Source organism: Panthera leo, chromosome D4 (genome assembly GCF_018350215.1).
Source record: "Panthera leo isolate Ple1 chromosome D4, P.leo_Ple1_pat1.1, whole genome shotgun sequence".
Lineage (NCBI taxonomy): Eukaryota > Metazoa > Chordata > Mammalia > Carnivora > Felidae > Panthera > Panthera leo.
In genome coordinates, this window is record NC_056691.1 from 40,684,535 (window position 1) to 40,706,007 (window position 21,473).

Consider the following 21,473-nt stretch of genomic DNA (forward strand, 5'->3'; position numbering starts at 1 on the left):
ATATAACATTTAAGTAGAGTATGTATTTTACTCCTATGAACACCATGATCAGTTAGCCAACACCTGTGATCTCTGTGGGTAAAACTGTTTTGTTTACTACTTTGATTCCATTATGGTAAACATGTCCATTTTGTTTCTGGAAGTTAAGTGCTACCACCTGGTCTTTGTCACTCCAGATACCATTGTCTTCATTGATTTCAGGGACCCAGCCTGATGGCTGTTATCTGTGGCCTTTCAGCTGCACAGAGCTTATCAAGCCATATAGAGCTAGCTCATGAAAGATTCTGGGACTCCCCTCACCAATACATTTCTCAAACATTGGTAAAGGAAGGTTTTTTTTTTTGTTGTTTGTTTTGTTTTTTTTTTTTACTTTCCCTGGAGACATAGGGGTGGGTGAGCAAGACTTACATTATAAATATTCTCTGTATGTTAAAAAAGTTATAAGCCATTTTCCTTAAGAACTCTAGAATGGGTACCTGTGTTTACAAGATAAGGAAGAAGTTTGTTTATGATCACAGTGAATAAAGCAAATTGATATACAGAATGTAGTCTCAATTTGAAAAGCATAACTGCCAACAAAATGTTTATATCTAATGCTTTTAGAGTGAAAAAGGAATTTTCTTGATCATCAATGTATTAAATGTTTAGACTTTCTTAGGTGAAGGTAAAACCCATTTGTATGTTATTTTCTGTTTTACTATGTGATTAAAAATCCACATTAAATAACAGGGTTTTCTTTTTCCCCCTATTCTAAGGATGAACATGACTGTTCATGTTCTACATGTATTTATACATATATACATATACACACATATATGTAGTCTAAAAAAATCTCAGTCTTTTGTCTTCTATTGTCTCTCCGTTATTTCTTTATTATTATTATTTTTTAAATGTTTACTTAGTTTTGAGAGAGAGAGACAGAGTTTGAGCATGGAAGGGCAGGGAGAGAAGGAGACACAGAATCCAAAGCAGGCTCCAGGCTCCGAGCTGTTAGCACAGAGCCCAACGTGGGACTCGAACTCACGAACTGTGAGATCATGACCTGAGCCCAAGTCAACGCTTAACTGACTGAGCTGCCCAGGCACCCTATGTGTCTCCATTATTTCTTAATAATTCTCCCCTTTTGGAGTCTTGCAGGAGACTGAGGTAGATAAGAGAATGAATGTCTGAGAAAGTTGAAGAGATAGACTCAATTTAATGTTTCTACTGTGGAATTACAGGGTACCGAAGTAATAACACTAGCTTCAAAAGCAGTGGTTTATTTGGGTCGTGTAGAAATACTTAGTTTTTGAGCTTGTCTAAAAGAAAATATTTATTTATTATTATTATTATTATTATTTTTATTTTAGAGAGAGAGAGTGTGAGAGGGGAAGAGGGACAGAGAGAGAGAGAGAGAGAGAGAGAGAGACAGAGTCCCAAGCAGGTCCCACACTTGGCGTGGAGCTTGACATGGGGCTTGATCCCATGACCCTGGGATCACGACCTGAGCCAAAATCACCAGCTGGACACTCAACTGACTGAACCACCCAGGCACCCCTGAAAGAAAACATTTAAATAGAGAGCTTGTAGCCATTTTTTTCTATCTTCTCTCTGCTATGGGCTATTCATTAAAAAAAAAAAAAGATTTGCCTTTATGTAATAATTTTAGGTAAGTCTATACCTAAGAAACATAGAAATTGGGTGCTATATATTAGGCTAGCAGTTTCTAATCTACCATGAGATAATGAAAGAAATATATGCCCTTGACAAGAGATTGATTAGTCCCAAACAAGATGGAAAATTTATTCTTCCCTGAGAACCTTCTCTGATAAGAAGCACAGCCAGTTGAGGTTGGCCTTTTCAGCCAGATAATTATGCCACAACCCTAGTGGAATTGTTAATCAGAGTCAGATTCAGGTAATTCGCCCTGAATCACAAAAGATAATAATGCTCAAGTAGGTGCCTACAAAACAAAATCATATTGTACATACCAGAAGAGAAGAATATTATTATAAATAATAAAACATTCACTGGGTTATGATATGGGTACACACACATGCATATATTTTTATATTTAATGTAAGTGTTATGATGTCTCGTAGTAATATGAAATAAAATGTGAAAAAAAACCCAAACAAACAAAAAACAAACAAACAAAAAATGTTGCCAAGGAATATCCAGAGTTGAAATGGTCTTAATATTAAAAGCGAGTGAGAGGGGTTGAAGCAGATAGTGGTGATGTGCAAGTATAGGCTGGCATCCAAATACAGAGACGTACACATATAGACGACATTGGAAGGTTTTGAGTTAGTGCTGTTGAAGTATATAGTGTTCTGACACATTCTGTTCTTCATTTAGACTTTGACCTTTGAAAAGCCATTTATGACCACTTTTCAAATTGTTTTTTTATTGCTCTTTATCTGCGTTTTTAGAACTCCTTTTGATATCTTTAACTGTTTATTGTTTCTTGGGCCATGGTGCAGTGGTTATTCTTAGGGTAAGTCAAACTAGTCAATAAGGTCCTGGGTCCTAGTGACCTTTTCTTTTTCTTTATAAGCCTTTTGCCATGTTAAGGAACCAGGAACTATTTCTTTTTATGATGGATGTGGGTGACTTAATGTATACGTTGTACTTCAACTGAACTTTATTATATAAACATTTTCAAGCAAAGAAACTTTATTTTATGTAGAATATAAGAATATGCATGGGTCAGTAAGGAGAGGTCATTTTGTCCCCTTACCCCTCAACACTCATATTAAACTGGTTTTATTCTTCTGAATTTCTAAGAGGAAGTTTTCTCCCTTATTGTAAAAGCCAGCAGATTTCCCGAGTGTCCTTGAATGATTTATTCATGGCCTACTTGTGTAGTAGCAAAAGAAAAGAATTATACATTACATTTTTTTTTTTATCTTGTGCAAGAGCAATTTTTTAAAAAATATATTTGGTAAGACTTTTAATAAAATTTTTAATGAGTTGTCTTTCTAACTCATAGTAATTACAAAGAGTACTGTCTTCTCCATTATCATGGCTCAGAGCAGCGTCTTTTTTTTTTGCCCAGCTGGGATATGTGTTGCTTCTGTATTACTTTTGGTTTTTAAGTTAAATATTCTTCTTCTGTTTAAAAAAAATCTAAGGTGTACCCATACTTGAGATAGTGTTTGAATTATACCTTGATGAATATAATCAATTTATTAATAACATTTTATCCAAAATTAAAACACTAAATATCAACAATGTGCTGAGATAAAGTTAGTCTGTGATTGAGCCCAAAGTTTTTTCTTCTTTCTCTCTCCTTTTATTTTTGTCTTTCTTTCTTCCTTTCTTCCTTCCTCTCTCCCTTCCTTCCTTCCTTCCTTCCTTCCTTCCTTCCTTCCATTATTCTTCTTTCCTTTATTATTGCCTTCTTTCCCATCTTTCCAAAGTTCCAGCAATTGAATACATGAAGAATGGATAAATGATCTCATGTAATTACTGGCTTACTCTCTTTCCTCCTCTTTTTAGACTGTAAATTCTATGAGGACAGATACCACGCCAATCTTACTTACCTCCATGTGTCTAATACCTTGGATTAGTACATAGTAGGAATTCAGTAAAGTATATGAATGAATAATAAAACGTATATTATGAATGCTTCTTTTTGAAATCACCCTTGTTGAAAATATGTTTCTTGTTTATTGAAATATTTAGATTATAAAATATGCTAGGGAGAAATTATAATATGAAAAGAAAAATCTTTTAATAAGAATATTTTAAAATTTGCTATTTGTTTAACAGAAGTACAGTGGACAATCAATTTAAAGTGGCTTTTAAAACTAAACTTTTGATTATTTTGGATTAATCTTTTGAACTACATTTGACCATGTGACCTTGATTAGCTCAACTGATTTATGGCCCAACTAAATTAAAATAGTTTGAGGGCATAATATGGAAATACTCATATTTTTACAATAAGTATCAGTTTTAAGGGTTTTAATTGAAACATGATGTGGGCCTGTGTAGATAATAGCATTTTTATTATTTATTTCAAATTGTAACTTGAGAATTTTAAGGATTGAAGAATATTTCCAAGTATAACAGAAAATGATGTGCTCTTGGGTTCAGAAATTATTATTTAAGCAAAATAAGCCTGACTGATCAGAACACAAGGACCAGAGTAAATGTATATAACTCCCCCAAACAATGTTAGTATATAGACTGTTCATTTAATTGTTGGATAACAGGTATGTACACATATGTTATTTAGAAGATAGGAAAAAAAGAAAAGAGCTCACTACTAACTACAGTGTGGGCCTTTGTAAGGTACGAAGTAGCCGTAAGTCTGAACTTGATATACTATGAACTTAATTTGATCACTTGTTTAGAAAGGCTATTAATACTTGGCTATACAGCAGTATACTTTGGAGAATACGACTCTCCTCGATGTTTCCTAATACCTTTTCAGCTCTATCTAATTGTAATCTCTCTGTTACTCTTTGCTTAGCTTTTGTCTCTTTGTGACTTTGGGATATATTTTCATCTTACATTTTTCTCTAGGCATCCACAAGGACAAAGATAAACCTCCCAGCTTCTCTGTTGTCCTTGAGACTTTGAGGCGTACCTTGACAGATTACCAGAACAAGCTGGAAGACGCGTCTAATGAGGTAACACTGGCACTGTTTGGCTCCACACATATAGCCTTCGGCCTGCAGCAGTGCATTCCCTTGCTTGTTACAAAGGTCAGAAAGATGGGGGATGTTGAATTGACAGCTTCACAGATACAAAAAATAATAAATTGTCCGTCACTGTTCTTTCTTTAAGTGTGGCCTAAAGTCGTGTCTCACTTAGGTTTTCGTAACTCTGCAGTCACACTGTGATTTTCAAAGTTGCAAAGACTCTGTCGCTTTCCCGGCCTTCAAAATGTATCTATCTTGACTTAATAAAAAACTGCACGAGTCTTCTGTGTTCATATGTTTCTATTTAAGTGTTAATGTGCTTTTATGAAATTAGGGATAGGTAGTAGAAATTGAGGCTGTGTCAATTATTTTAGGTTAAGATTTCTAGAAATTGAGGAAGTCTTAATGAAAAAAAGAGAGAAGTTCTCATTTTCTAAAGAACGTAAATGTTAGAAGTTTTCAAAAACAAGCATCTGTTTGATGTAGCCTGCTAGTTTTTAATTTGCTGATTAAAAAATCTCGTGCTTCTCTTTATCATCTCATTTGTATTGTTTAATGTGTGGGTTGATAATTTTCTTGGGTATTAAAATATTTTATGAGTTTATGCTTAAAAATTGAAGAGTTTGTTTAGTTGCATCTTGTCGAATTAGAGAGTATGAAATAATTACATTAAACACGATTAGTTAGCAGAACAACAAACAGACTGTTCAAACCAAAGACAAGCCACATAGCATGGAATTTAGTGTTTATCCTTTTGTTTATTTGTTTCTTTCAAGTAATACAAGGCCATTATATCCTATATTTCACATTTCAAAAGAGGTTTCTTTTGCTTTAGTTTACCAAGGTCAACGAAGGAGGAAAAGTGAGCCTTCTTAATGCCCTCTGTCATTGTTCAGAAGGCAAAAGCGAAAATGACCGCTGGAATAATTAAATTGCCGTAAAGAACAAATATTGCCAAGTCGCTCCCAGTGAGACAAGGCAACCTGTATTGTTAGTACTTTCTGAAACTCTTCTGAGGCCCAGGTCTGGAAGCTGCAGGGTAACTAGGAACATATTACCCACAGCGAATTGTTATTTGGGAGGATGAATGTCACATGATCCTCAGCACAGTTGAAAAGTCGACTCAGCAGGCTTTGGCTTAGTAATGTGCTTTGTTGTGAACCAGTGCCAGAGACAGCAGTGGGGAGACCAAGGGGGTGGCTGAAAAGAAAGCAAAAAGAGCAGTCTGACAGAAAGAAGAATGAACTGTCAAAGAAAATAAATCACAAGCGGAGCAGGACCAACTGATGACCTGCCACAAGCCTTCCCAGTAGGACTGCCTGTGACCGACCCTGAAGTTGTCATATGGAGGGAGAGACCAGTGAATACCCTCATGATGTATAGAGAGAACAGTCTTCTGCTCTGTCCTTTTTCTCTTTCCTTATAGATGCCACTGCTTTTGGCATGTTGGTCCAGGAGGATTTTAAGAATAAAGTTGTATTTGTTTACAGTAAGAATAAAATCCTTTATCCAGCCATCGAGTAAATGCACAATAACATCACTGACATTTTAAGCTTGAATGCTTTCTTTTCTTTTTAGCCATGCGCACTTGTGACAGAAATGACATAGTTAACCAAAAGAAAGAATTTTTTTAACTGTTAATCACTGTTGGAACATTGGTATTTAAGTAATTGCATAAAAAACATTTAAAGATGAGCTTTTTTGAGTTACCCGTCCTTGAAAAATACAAAAAAAGTAACTTCCGTTTTCTTTCATCAGCTAAACAGCGTGAATGATGCTAAGGAAAAAGCATCGAATGAACTCAGTTCTACCCAACAGAAGATAGAATCTCACACTAAAAATATTAAGGTATTAGGACTTAGAATGACTTTTTCTTTTTGTATTAAGAGACCCAAATGACTATCGAGGGAATATTTTAAAGTAGAACTATCTGAAAATGTATCTTCCTATTTTTTATTAAGTACATTTGGATACAGTTTTGAATTTTTATTGTTGATCAAAGAAACAAGAATGTTTTTTTCATTAAAAAAATAAAACTTGGTTGGAAATTATTTTGGTTAAAGGAAAAATGCATTTCCCAGATTTAATTATAATACCACAGACTGAAAAAAACGATTTAAGATTTAATGCCCAGCCTCAGATACATATTCGACATATTTTACATAAGCACATCAGTATTTGGAGTCAGTTTTCATCATTGTAGGGTGGAGCCATTGTTTTTAATGCATCAGGCCTAGTAACGGGCTGGGGCCGCACCTGGCTATGGTCCAGGACAACAGTTTATTTTATTCTCTGCACTGGTTTTATGTATTACATCTTTGCAGAATCATACTGAGGCAAGTGTGGGCGTCGGAATGTCTTTGTATTGCTTAATGTTGAGTTTGTCATGGACATACTTCAGTAGAGTTTGTTAATAAGGTTGAAGAAGAAATAATTCAGAATCTTATGTCCCACATGCGAGATTTCTGTTAGAATTTGCATGTCATTGGGAAGTAAATGTTCTTATACGGAAGGTAAAAGATTTCATTTAAAAGTGTTATTTACATGTTATTAAAATGCTTTGAGCTACCAAGTTATTATTATTTTTTTAAATGATGAATTGAAAGGAAAAGTCCTTTTCAAAGAGCTTTTTGGAATTAGCTATCTTGGGAATATTTTATGTTTACATGTTAAAACTTAGCAGTTTTTTTCTAACTTTTGAGCTACAATAGCATACTTTAGAAAATATATTCAATCCAATACCTTAAAATGCCCAAGTATGTTTGGCACTGTAGTCAGATGCTTGCCTTTACGATTCTTTTATGGTAAAGCTTAGGAAGTCTTCATTATGTATTTTACATTTGCATCCTCGGCCCCTTTACTGGCCGGCCTTCATATGGTCTCTTTATTTTGTATCTCTGACAGGACCTTCAGGATAAACTGGCTGATGTCAGTAAAGAGTTAAGTCATTTACGCACTAAATGTGCAGACAGAGAGGCTCTCATAAGCACTTTGAAAGCGGAACTACAAAATGTGCTGCACTGTTGGGAGAAAGAAAAGGCTCGAGCGGCCCAATCGGAGAGTGAACTGCAGAAGCTTTCCCAGGCTTTCCAGAAGGATACCGAGGTATCACCTGAGACAGGATGCCTGGCAGGAAAGGCCTTCACTAATCTTGGTTTTAGAAATTTACATACATCACGTGGCTATTTTTACTTAATTCAAAAAAATTTAATTTAGTTCAAAAAAATTGTTCTGAGCCAACCGTTTTGAAATAGTCATGCCAGTCGCAAAATCGGTCACTCTTTCACTATCAGGTCATCCTAATTTGGAGAGAAGTGATAGAGTTTAACCCCTCGGTCACTCGTGCCACTTGTATCCCCAGCACTTACACTCCTGATGGTCCTTTCAAAGTTTGCCTATTTGCCACTGACAAAACTATTTTTTATTTCAGTAGTTTAGCAGCTGAACATGGTGGGGATATGTTTCTCATGATCAGAAAGAACCAGACTTGGCTAGTGGTACTTCTGTTTGCAAAATGTGAATGTGGACAAGCCACACAGCTTAGTCTCTCCACATCTTTCCTTATTTGCAAAACAGAAGTAATATCTGCTCTAACAGACAGTCTCCTTACTCTTTACAATTACAGGGTAGTAACCAAAATGTGGAAAAATAGAAGTCACCCACAATATTAGACCTTTATTTGGATGCCCTCGAGAGTTGCCTATGCATTTTTATTTATTAATAAATTCTTAAAATATTATGGCAAAACTTTTATATTCTGTGTGAGGCTGGGTGAATGGAATTGTTATCTTATATGTTCTTTCACCCATGGGATATAGAGCTAGTTTAGCTAGTGTGGAGCTGGTTTATCTGAGTCTTCCTGCATATTGAGTTCATTACTCCAACAAATATGGACATGAATGCCAAGAGAGTAAAAAGGAAACATTCTTTCCACTCTTCTTACAGTCTGGGATTTAAATTGTGTCCACATGAAGGGGCTGGAATTGTTCTACACATCAGATAATGATTAAAGTAAAGGAAACTAGAAGCCTGACTGTATTGTAAAGTCAGCATGTCTACAGCATTGTGGTTGGGTTCAACATGTGTGAATTGATTTTGGATCTTGAGATTCTCTTTTCACGCCAAATGGATGATTATCATGCATGGTTTGTCACAGCCCAAGCAAAAAGGACATAATGGCGACACAATGAATTATCCTTTAGGATGAACTTGATCGCTTGGCAAAATGTGGAGGGTGAAGACCTTTAGTGCCTGAATATCACATTTGGTTAGTTGGATTTAATAAGGTTTTTAAGGATCTCAACCCAGTTGAAAATGCAAAAGACATCTTTAGTTGCTTAAAAAAGAAAAAGGCGTAACATATTTATGAAGATTCTTCTGATATCCTAACTCAAGTTAGTGGCTGTAACTACATATTAAAATTTTTTGGCTTTAAATTGTTATATTGGGAAAAAGTAAGGTGTCATCTAGAGACAATTAAAGATACACATTTTGATTATATAGAAAAACTTTCCCCACAATTTATAAACACAAAACCTTTGCATATGCTAGATACAGTTATTCTTGTCTAGAAGGTTAGCATTTCTATTTTTCCCCCCTCAAATTTCCTTCTTTTAAAAGTTTTCTTTTCTTGCTGGTCTATTAAAAAAATCTTGAGGCAACTTATTATCTACATAAAATATCCTTTTGCAGCTTTACAATTGCCTTGTCTTGAGTTCCACTCTTTGGCAGTTTATAGATGAAACACCTTATAAAGAGAGCCATTTGGCACGTTAGTAAATAAACTTTTTGTGTGTTCAAGATGGGATCGGCTTTTTACTGAATTCTACAGCATAGTGTTTCTAGGTCGTTAAACAATGGATGGTTTAGTTACTACAATGGCAATATAATTTTAAAGAACTTTTTATTGTATATTTCTAATTGGACAGTTTTGGAAATGTGTCTTGGGCAGCCATGTCCATTTCTTTTTGCCTGTTACTTTGTAATATTTAAACACCTGTAAATGCTCAATGTGCCAAATACTATATGAACTTACAGGGAAAACAGATGAACCCCTCTTCCATATCTTTCATATCACTGTCTGCTTTGCCTAAGGGGCTTGGGATAGATTTCCTATAAGAGGTAAGCAAACTGGAATCTCTGGGGGAAGAAGAAAGCTGAGTAATTGTGTACATGTAAAGCACAGATATTGTATAACTTTGTCTTCAGTGGAACTGAGCAACAGTCTTCTCTCTATATTGGTTTTTTGACTTAAATAACATCTGTTTGGGCAGATGTAAATATGAAACTGTAGAATGACTATACCGACATCTAGTTAAAAGGGCTTAGAAACAATTAGTCCAGACATGTCATGTATCTGAGAAAGGTGATGTCTGAACAGGCACTTAGGTGACATCCTCAGTAGTAACAGAACTGGGGTCAGAACCCTGGTCTTCTGGCTTCTAGACTTCAGATTTTTGGTTTTGAATACCAAGTTTAATCAATTCTAAGTTTGTATCTGCTGTGTAGTTTTGAATGTAAAAAAATTACCCAAAATGACAGCATTCTGAGACTTGAACATTTTAATTCCTTCTCAAGTTTTTGAAACAAATACTTCCCCGTGCATAGTGTGTGTTTTACTTCTTACAATGTGGATATACTGGAATTATTATTTTTTTTCTCACAGGAGAAGCTAACCTTTCTTCATACCTTGTATCAGCACTTGATAGCAGGCTGTGTGCTCATAAAACAACCAGAAGGCATGCTGGATAAATTCTCGTGGTCCGAGCTCTGTGCAGTCTTGCAGGAGAATGTTGATGCCCTGATCTCAGACCTCACCAGGGCTAATGAGAAGGTAACTGTCCTCAGGCACCAGATACCTCTATTAAATTCAGTGACATTTGTCCACATCACAGTATCATTAAGAGGGGCTGACATTCATCTTATTTCAAAAAGAATTTGGGTGTTAATAATTCAATACCATTAATTATGGCTTGTCTACAACTCAGTTTGATGCCATTGCTGTGGGCATGTAAATGTGACTGAAGTCTGTATGAAGTCTCTAAGCTCCACACTCTGTGCAGGACATGCTAATACTACTAGCCAGTATTAGCCACAGGGACCTAATTAAAAGAAAATAAATTAATCTTACTGATGAAGCAATTCAAAGAACTTAGTCATTTACATTAATAAACCAACTCTTTATGTTAGCATAAAATAGAAACAAGATACAGCTATTCAAAAACATGATCTTAAAATTTTTGCTCAGGAAATAATGAGGTGTTACTTTAAAAGCACTTAAAAATTTAAAATTATGTTTATGATATTTCTTGAATTATAATAAGATGTGTATTACAAAACCCTTTCCGTGCTGTAGCATGTGAGAGGTATACACGGTAGGAGAAAACAGTAGACTCTTACGATCACTTTACCATTCATAAGCCCAGAAATTCAGTCTTTCAAAAAATTTTTTAAAAAGCCCTATTTTGGTGGTGGAAAATTAAAATGGCTTAGCAGACCAACATATTTCACCATTGAAGATATCAGTTCTTATCCTGGGTCTATTGAACTGGTCAGAACTATGTTATGTGGTCTGGTTTCCAGATCTTAGTTGAAATGGCACTTGCTCTTATGGGACGTGAAGAGAAAAACTTACCTAAGTTTTTGTTGTTGTTGTTGTTGTTGTTGTTGTTGTTGTTGTTGTTGTTGTTTTTAACTCTAATCTGTTGAATTAATGAAACAGCATCTTGGCCTAATTTTAGACTGAGGGCATTTTGCCTTGGTTCGATTGGCAAATACAACCACGGGCACTGAGAAGTAGGATTGAGGAAATGAGGGAATACATTGTGAGAAGCCCAGATGCTGTTCATGATTGTGAATGTGTGTATAATGGGTTTGAAAATTACTGGCAATTAAAATGAGTACATGTTTGAACCCTCTGAGATGGTATTATGTTTTAACAGTTTTTCATAGTTTTGAACATCATTAATTGTCGTACATCTCAGATGATTTTCTTTCCAGCGTTTGGAACGTGAAATAAAAAAATGGTTGTACTGTTCTGTTTTATTATATGTAAAATGTTTGTAGATTTGTAAATGTCATTGAAATGCTGTTTCCCATTGAAGAGCTTTGGTTCTAGAAATAAGAATAGTCTTCTTAATTTTCTCAGTAAAGTTGATTCTAGAGTGAGTAACTTTATTAGAAAGAGAAAAATAGTTTGTCATCTCAGCATATGTGCATACAAATGACACCATATTCTCCTAAAATATGATAATTTGCCCTACCGATTTCTGTTTCTTAATTTTTGGGTTTTCATTTTAACTTACAATTTTTATGTGAGCTTAAGGAATGAAGCATAGGTGAAAATTTTGGATGGTTTTGGGGGAGAGGTACAAGGAAATGTTTTGTGAGCCTATCTCATTCTCTGTTGCATTTCCCCGTTTAGATAAGTCATCTGGAGTATATCTGTAAAAACAAGTCTGACACAATGAGGGAGCTTCAGCAGACACAGGAAGACACTTTTAACAAAGTGGCAGAGCAGATCAAAGCCCAAGAGAGCTGCTGGCAGAAACAAAAGAAGGAACTGGAGTTGCAGTACTCCGAGCTCCTCTCTGAGGTGCAGAAGAGGGCACAGGTATGCTTCTCCTGCAGAGCTTTAAAAAACGGGCTGATCAAATATTTTACTATTTCAGGTGCTTTCTTTTAGTACCAATGCCAAATCCGTTTGGAACTTTTGAGAATGCCTAGATCTTATTCTGCACACATACATGTGATCATGCAAACACATACACATACTCACAAATGCACGTGTGTGTGTGTGCGTGTATATGTGTGTCTGCATGTGTATTAAGGATTGTCTTATAGTTAAGTTGGGAAGTAGGTTTCTGGTTAAAGCACCTTAGAATGTGCTATTCAAGTAAATGATAACATTGCATTTCCTTTATTTATTTTTAAAATGAAAGGTTAAGAGATTTGGTCAAATGTCAGTTTTAGTCTAGATAATCCTTTTGTCTGGTTTATTACACTTGTGGGGGTTCCTATATGAACCATCATTTTAATTCATTTGGGGTTGAAATTTGTTATACTTCCTAATATTATATAAGAACTAGAGTTATAATTGTAGACCCTGTAGCAAAATCATTCACTGTTGGATGAATTGTTATTTTTTTTATGTTGGATTCGACTGAGAACAGAAGTTTTGGGTAGTTAAGATAGCTGTATTTTTCCCTATATAAATTATTCTCATCATAATTTATATTGTTAACTGTCATCCCTGCCCAATCAGGAATAACATACAAAGATAGTGTATACTTTTTTTGGGGGGGGTATTGACTTTGATAATAGTTCATGTGTTCCTAAGATAAGATGCTTAGGACTCTGATTCAGCAGTGTTTAACCTCTTTATTTGGTCCATAATTATATCGTTTCATACTTCTATTGGCAAGTTTAATTAAAAAATATTATTTTTGTTTGTTAATAGTTTCAGGTTGCTTAAAATAAGACCATTCTGCTTTCCCAAACATATGAACTTATGCCTTCTTCTATGAATTCGAATGAAATACACTCTCTAAAAGTAGCTATTTGTTGTGTTCAGTGTTGCAGGGTGACATGTGATATGATCTGCATTTTGAGGTGCGTGGGTAGCTCAGTCGGTTAAGCCTCTGACTCTTGATTTTGGCTCAGGTCATGATCTCAAGGTTGTGAGATGGAGCCCCACCTCTGGCTCCCTGCTGACAGGCGGAACCCAGTTGGGACTCTGTCTTTCCCCCTCTCTCTGCCCCTCCCTGGTCTCTCTCTCTCTCTCTCTCTCTAAATAAACTTAAAAAAAAAAAACTTAAAATATTTCATTATTCCAGAAAGTTCTTTTATGCCCTCTTTCAGTTTCCACTCCATGGGCTACCATTGTTCCTATCCTATCATCATAGATTACTTTCACTTGCCCTTGAGTTTCCTCTCAATGGAATCATTCAATATGTAGTGTTTGGTGGTTGGCTTATTTCACTCAAAATAGTGTTTTGATAGTCATCCATGTTGTTGTGTATGTTGGTAATTCATTCTTTTTTATGGTGAGATAGTATTCTATTTTATAATTACACCACAATTTGATAGATTGTGAGTGGATGGATATTTGGGTTGTTTCCAGTTTTGGGCTGTCGTAAATAAAATTGCAGCAAGTATTATTGTATGAGTATTTTGTTGACGTAAGTTTTCCTTTCTCTTTAAGAAATGAAAGCTAAGAGTGAAATTGCTAGGTCATGGTGTAGGTGTATATTTGTAAAAAAAACTATCAACATTTTTTCCATTTTTCCAAAATGGCTGTATCATATTATATTTTCATGACCAATATATGAGAATTTCCATTGTTCTACATCCTCTGCAATATTTGGTATTGTCAGTCTTTTAAATTTTAGTCACTCTAGTTGTTTTAAAAAGGTATTTCACTGTGGTTTTAATTAATGTTTTCTTGGTGATTAATGCTATTCAGCACTTTTCATGTTCTTATTGGTCATTCCTATATCTTCTTTTGTGAAGTGTCTCTTCAAGTGTTTGCCCATTAAAAAATTGGGATTCTTTGTGTTTTTATTATTGATTTGTAAGAGTTCTTTAGATATTCTGGATATAAATCCCTTGTTGTATATATGTATCACAGATATTACCTTCCAGTATCTCACTTGTCTTTTCATGTTTTAATGTTTCTTTTGATGATCCCAAGTTTTCAGATTTTGATGAAATGCAACCTACAAATCTTTTTCTCTTTTGAGTATTTATTTTTATGTGGCAAGCAATGTTTCTATACCCCCAAGGTTGTTAAGATAATCTCCTAGTGTTTCTTCTGGAAGTTTTAAAGTTTTAGCATTTATGATTAGGTCTGTGATCCATCTCAAATTAATCTTTGTATGTAATATTAGGTAGAGGCTGAGGTTCCTTTCTGCCCTGTATTTATTGTTCCCACAGCATTGTTCACGACTTTGCTTTCCTCATTGACAAGCCTTGATCCCTTTGTGAAAAAAAAACTGACCATATATAAGAACCACAGATCTGTTGTGTATCCCTATGGTTTTGCCTCTTCCAGAATGTCATGTAAGTGGCCCGTACAGTCTTGCCTTTTCCAGAATGTCATATAAGTGGAATCCTATAGTATGTAGCCTTTTGGGTCCGACTTTTGTTTCACTTAGCAAAATATGTTTGGGAATTATTTATGTTGTTGCATGTATCAGTAGTAGTTCATTCCTTTTTACTACTGAGCTATATTCCATTGGATGGATACCATTGTTTGTTTATACTTGCTGATGGGCCTTTGGGTTGTTGTTTTTGTTTTCTAGCAATTATGACCAAGGAAGTTTTAAATATGCATGGATAGGTTCTTGTGTGATCATAAATTTTCATTTCTCTTGGGTAAATACTTAGAGGAGTGTGATTTCTGGTTATATGGTAAGTACATATTTATATGTTGTATAAATGGTTCTATGGTAAGAAACTATGAAATTGTTTTCCCAAGTGTCTGTACCATTCTGAGCTCCCTCTAGCAATGTAAGGGAGTTCTAACTGCTCTGTATCTGTGCCAGCATGCTGTTTCATAATTTTTTTTTGTCTTTTCTAGATATTCTAGTAGGTGTGTAGTGATTGTGGTTTTAATTTCTGTTTTCCCTAGTGCATAATAATGTTGAGCATTTTTTTCATATGCTTATTTGCCATCTGTGTGTATGCATGGGTGAATTATCTGTTCGCATGTTTTGCCCACTTTTTTAAAAAGTTTATTTATTTTGACAGAGCGAGAAAGAGAGATAGTGCGAGTGGAGGAGAGGCAGAAAGAGAGAGGGAGAGAGAGAATCCCAAGCAGACTCTGAGCTGTGAGCACAAAGCCTGATGCAGGGCTTGATCCCACGAACCTGTCCAATCAAGAGTTGAACGCTTACGTGACTGAGCCACCCAGGTGCCCCTTTTTGTGCCCCCTTTTTAACTGGGTTGCTTAGTTTCTTGTCGCTGAATTTTGAGAGTTGTTTATGTATTCTGGATAGAAACCTTTTGTCAGATAAGTGATTTGCAAAAATTTTCTCCCATTCACATAAAAGTCCTTTTTGCAGAGCAGATGTTTAAAATTTTTATAAAGTCCACCTTATCAATGTTTTTCTTTTATGGGTTATGACTTTAGTGTTGTATCTAAGAACTCTTGGCTTAGTGTAAGGTCATCAAGATTTCCTCCTGTTTTTTCTTCTATAGGTTTTGTAGTTTTAGGTTTTAGAAATAGTTCTATGATTCATTTTCAGTTAATTTTTATAAAGATATGAGGTATGGGTTGATGTCCATTTTTTTCATGTGGATATTCAGTTAATCCAGGACTATTTGTTGGAAGATTATCCTTTCTCTATTGAATTGCCTTTGTACTCTGTCAAAATCCATTTCCTGTATTTGTGTAAATCTATTTCTGTACTTTCTCAACTGTTCCATTTATTTATGTGTGTGTTCATTTTTAATACTATACTGAGTTGATTTTTGTAGCTTTTTAGTAAGTCTTGAAATTAGGAAGTATGATTCTTCAAACTTTCATCATTTCCTATCAGTTTTTTTAATTGGATAAATTTAACATGTAACCTTGTATAAATTTAAGGTGTATATTGTGTTACTTTGATACATTTATATATGTAATATAGTTGCCATTGTAATGATATTTATCACATTACATACTTGCAGTACATTATTATTATTATTGTTTGACAAACCGTACATTTAATCTCTATGGCTATTTTAGTACTCATTACAAGTTTATACACTTAAACAGCATCCATTTAACACCCCTACTCTCTACTCTTCCATTTCCTGGTAACCACCATTTTATTTTCTGTTTTTTTTTTTTTTTTTTAATTTTTATTTTTAGCATGTTTGGTCTTTTAAGATTCCATGCATAAGTGATACCCTATAGTACTTCTCTTTGTCTGGCTTATCCCATTTAGCATAATGTTTTCAAGGTCCATCTGTGATTTTGCAAATGATAGGATAGCCTCCTTTCTCATGGCTAAGTAATATTTTATTGTGCATATATATCACATCTTTTTTAATCCACTCATCCATTAATGGGCATTTGGTTGCTTTCCTATCGTGGCTATTGTCAATAGTGTTGCAATAAACATGGAGGTGTGTGTATCTCATCGAATTCCTGTTTTCATTTCCTTTGAGTATTTTCCCAGAAATGGAGTTGCTGGAATGTATGGTAGGTATATTTTCAAGTTTTTGAGTGACCTCCATATTGTTTTCCATAGTGGTTGGACTAATTTACATTCCCATGTTCTCGCCAGCACCTGCTGTCTCTTGTCTTCTTGATGATAGCCATTCCAGTGGGTATGAGGTGATATCTCAGTGCGGTTTTCATTTGCATTTCCCTGATGATTAGTGATGTTGAGCATCTGCTCATGTGCTTTTTAACTATTTTGATGTCCTCTTTGGAAAAATGTCTCTTTAGTTCTTCTGCCCATTTAAAAAACGAGAGTGTTTATTCATTATTAAGTTGTGTTAATTCTCTATACATTTTTGGATATTAACCCCATATCTGATATGTGGTTTACAAAAAATATTTCCCATTTTGAAGGCTGCCTTTTTATTTTGTTAGTTTCTTTTGCTGTGCAGAAGCCTTTGAGTTTGATGTAGTCCTGTTTGTTGATTTTTGCTTTTGTTGTTTGTGCTTTTGGTGTCAGGTACAAAGAATCATTGCTAAATATCAGTGAGCTTCTTTCCTATCTTCTAGGAGTTTCTTGGTATCAGGTGTTATATTTAAGTCTTTGATCCATTCTGAGTTAACTTTTGTAAGCGGTGTGAGTTAGAGGTCCAGGTTCATTATTTTGCATGTGTTCCTCTAAATTTCCCAGTACCGTTTGAAGAGAATATCTTTTACCCATTGGGTGTTCTTGGTTCTCTTGTCGAATGTTAGTTGACTGTATATGCTGAGATTTAATTCTGGGCTCTCTGTTCTGGTCTATGTGTCTATTTTTGTGCCAGTATTTTTTATTACTATGGCTTGGTGATGATATGATCTTATATGTAGAAAATTTTAAATAACCGATCAAAAAACTTCTTGGATTAATCAATGATTTCAGTAAAGTAGCAGGTTAACAAAATCAACTTACAGAGATCATGAAACATTAGAAAAAGAAATAAAGAAAACTATCCCATTCACAAAATACTTAGGAATAAATTTTACCAAGAAAGTGAAAGATCTGTAGGGAGAAAACTCTTAAGACTTTGCTGAAAGAAATCAAAGACACAAACAAATGGAAAGACACCCTGTGTTCATCGATTGGAAGATTTCATATTGTTAAAGTAGCTGTACCACTCAAAAGCCATCTACAGATTCAATGCATTCCCCATCAAAATACCAAAGTCATTCTTCACAGAAATAGAAGAAACAATCCTAAAGTTTGTATGCAAACACAAAAGACCCCGATAGCCAAAGCAGTCCTGAGAAAAAAGAACAAAACCAGAGATATCACACTTCCTGATTTCAAGCTATCCTATCGGTGTTATGAACTCACTTCTTTTATTCTAAATGTGCAAGAAAGCATGGCAATTCATTTTTCTAACTAAGGGAATCAGTTATCACAAATGCTAGTTTTTAAAGAGAAGCTCTTGGGGTGTCTGGATGGCTTAGTGGGTAGAGCATGTGAGTCTTGATCTCAGGGTTGTGAATTCGAGCCCCATGTTGGGTATAGAGATAACTTTAAAATCTTTAAAAAAGAAAAGAAAAGCTCTCACTGAAGACTTTTTTCTGAAGGATGTGTAACACCGTAACCTTTGATCTATGAGTAGGCAGATTGAAAGTATCATTTTCATTTTCTTAAAAGTACATTAATAAGGGGCGCCTGGGTGGCTCAGTCGGTTAGGTGTCCGACTTCAGCTCAGGTCACTATCTTGCGGTCCGTGAGTTCGAGAGTCGCGTTGGGCTCTGGGCTGATGGCTCAGAGCCTGGAGCCTGCTTCCGATTCTGTGTCTCCCTCTCTCTCTGCCCCTCCCCCGTTCATGCTCTGTCTCTCTCTGTCCCAAAAATAAATAAACGTTAAAAAAAATTTTTTTAAAAAGTACATTAATAATATAAATTGTCATATTGTTTATATTATTTATACATATGTTTACATTTTTATAAATTGTAATTGAATACACAGCAGCGATTCCTTTGGGTTTTGTATTGGGTAAACTGCTATTATAATGCATATTACAGGCTATACATTTTATTTTAGGAAATTTTGTTATGACTATTTCTGCATTTCTGCTTTTTTCCCCTCAAAGCTGCAATGCAAATTACACTATTTTCATTGTATACTACTTAATGTATTTTCAAAAATTATGTTGATAAGAACATAAAGAAGGAAAACACACAGTTGTGTAGGATTGTAGGTTCTAGAGGATGTTTGGTGTTAGATGAACCTGGCCATTACAAGGGGCCATCTGCTGGAAAACACATGACTTATCTATAGCACCCTGTGTTTGATGTTTAGTTCTTGTAAAGAAATGGTTAGTAAAAGACAGGTGGTTAAGTAAAAACCAGCTTTTGGACTCGAATTGCTTTCATCTGAAAAGAACACAGTAGAGTTATTTGCAAGAGTTTTGACTGTGTAAGCTTTAAAACAATTAGTACAAATGCTATTAGATAAAGGATACTCGTAGGACAGGAGCCTTGGTTCTAGTATCTCAGCATGTTTTTAGCGTTCGGTGAAATGTGCTAGCCACATGGTTGGGAACTCTCAAATTTAAATACTCCGGAGCCGTCACGGAAATACATCTCAAGTATGTGTGCCTACTGAAGCCTCTGGGCCGAGTGCCACACTACATGCTCTTACTGAGTTTGCTTTTGTAATCTTAGTATTTCTGTTCTTATAGCTTTTCTTTCTGAAAAAGAGTTACTGGCATAGCAGCGTCCTTAGTAAAAGTAAAGGTTTTTTCCCTATCACTTAAGTATGGTTAGCCTTGATGTAATATTTATTGTAAACACTTTAGGTTTGTTTGACATTTTAGTAAAATCCTCTTATATCACAAAATTGAAGAGTACCTTTGGCAGGAAATCTGGGTTAGTGTTATTAGATGTTGAAACTTTTTTTCTTTTTAATTGAATTCCAAAAATATTCAGAGCTCAGCTTGTTTATATTATTGGAGGTGATAGGTTATACATGCCTGCCTGGAATGGCTCACAGGGAATTAGTTCGACCCTGTCCTGGACACAGGAGGCATTGATGGACTGAGTTGGCGTGAAGGGGGCACCTCTAACGAAATATTTCCAATAATTTCATTAACACAAAAATATCTGCTTCTCAAATAATTGCCTTAGAAATTGTTTTTCTTCTTTTTTAAAAAAAATTGTGGTTTTACATTTACTTATTTTTGACAGACAGAGAGAGACAGAGCCCAAGTGGGGGAGGGGCACAGAGAGAAGGAGACACAGAGTCTGAAGCAGGCTCCAGGCTCCAAGCTGACAGCTCAGAGCCCGATGCCGGGCTCGAACTCACAAACCGTGAGATCATGACCCGAGCCAAAGTCGGACGCTCAACTGACTGAGCCTCCCAGGCGCCCCTAGAAATTGTTTTTCTTAAAAAGGCTATGAATTGAATTTGCCTAATGCTCAATAGATTTTTCAACATTTTTTCCTAACTTTGCATGCCTCCTCTGACTCAAGCCTTACCACAACCATGTGAGATAGGTCATTTAAGAATCATTTCTAGTTTGCACATGGAGAAACTAAGGTTCAGAGAACTGATGCCACTTATGTGTTTAGCGAGAAAGTTCTAGAGCTGGGATTAGAATGGAGGTAACAGATGTAAACTATTCAGCCTCTTGCTTGGCATTCAGAAATTGCAAAGTGAATGTTATGTGCTATTTTTTTTTAACTTTCAGTCTTTTTAAAAATGTTTATTTATTTTTTTGGTGGGGGGAGGGGCAGAGAGAGAGGGAGACAGAGGATCTATCTGAAGTGAGCTCTGTGCTGACAGCAGAGAGCCTGACATGGGGCCCGAATTCATGAATGATGACATCATGACCTGAGTTGAAGTCAGATGCTCAGCCAACTGAGCCACCCAGATGCCCCTGTCCTGTTTTAATATACTGTCACCATCCTTATCTTCCTGTCCTTTTTGCGTTATACTACGGTACTGTTTCTTTTAGAAATATATGCTGTTTTGTATGTCAAGTAATACCTGAAAATGGGTCCAGTGGCAGATCAATTTCATATTTCTTGAACTTGCATTTCCAAGTGAGTCTTGATTAATTAATGATCAAACATGATAATTATGGTGACACCCTGTCAACTGTCCACAGATGCTAGTTCCCTTATGTCTTATTTCTCTCAGACTTCCTTTTGTCTGAGAGACTGAGTTTTTCTTACATTATATTGCAAAATTGCTGTTATAGGTAAGAGTATCAAGACAACTTTTACATAATGTATTTAATATTAACAAAAATATATCTTACGTGGTATATACCACATACAGAGGGCACTGTGTTTAATACTGTGGTACTAACAAAGAGATATAACACTTAGTTCTTTCTTCAAAAACTGTCAAATATAATTGGGAAGTCATCATATAAACACATGAGAAATTCAAGATTATAAGGTTGATCACAGCAACTGTGTTTAATTAATTCCCAAGAGAATGCTATAAACTTAGAAGAGGAGGTGGTCACAGTTTGAACTATTTAAAGAGAAGACTGGAGCCAACCTGGACACCGTGGCTGGGGTCTGAAAACCCAGAAGGAAGATCTGAGGCAGATCAGAACTGAGGGGGAGTGCTGACTTACCAACGGTCTGAGGCAGTGTCTTTTAACAATTGACAAATGAAGCATCTTGCCCATGTTGACACGTTCATTCTCAGTCTAATGATAAGGAGA

The 21,473-nt window shown here is 35.4% G+C and overlaps 1 protein-coding gene across 8 annotated transcripts in view; it reads left to right on the forward strand.

Annotated features, from left to right (window-relative positions):
• Positions 1 to 21,473, forward strand: part of CCDC171 (coiled-coil domain containing 171) — a 302,971-nt gene that overhangs the window by 109,592 nt on the left and 171,906 nt on the right. For all 8 annotated transcript variants that reach the window (XM_042913069.1, XM_042913067.1, XM_042913074.1 and 5 more), the window contains 5 exons: positions 4,513 to 4,619; positions 6,390 to 6,479; positions 7,536 to 7,736; positions 10,297 to 10,464; positions 12,055 to 12,243. In XM_042913069.1, the coding sequence (XP_042769003.1) occupies positions 4,513 to 4,619; positions 6,390 to 6,479; positions 7,536 to 7,736; positions 10,297 to 10,464; positions 12,055 to 12,243 (755 nt within the window). The remainder of the gene's footprint in view (positions 1 to 4,512; positions 4,620 to 6,389; positions 6,480 to 7,535; positions 7,737 to 10,296; positions 10,465 to 12,054; positions 12,244 to 21,473) is intronic.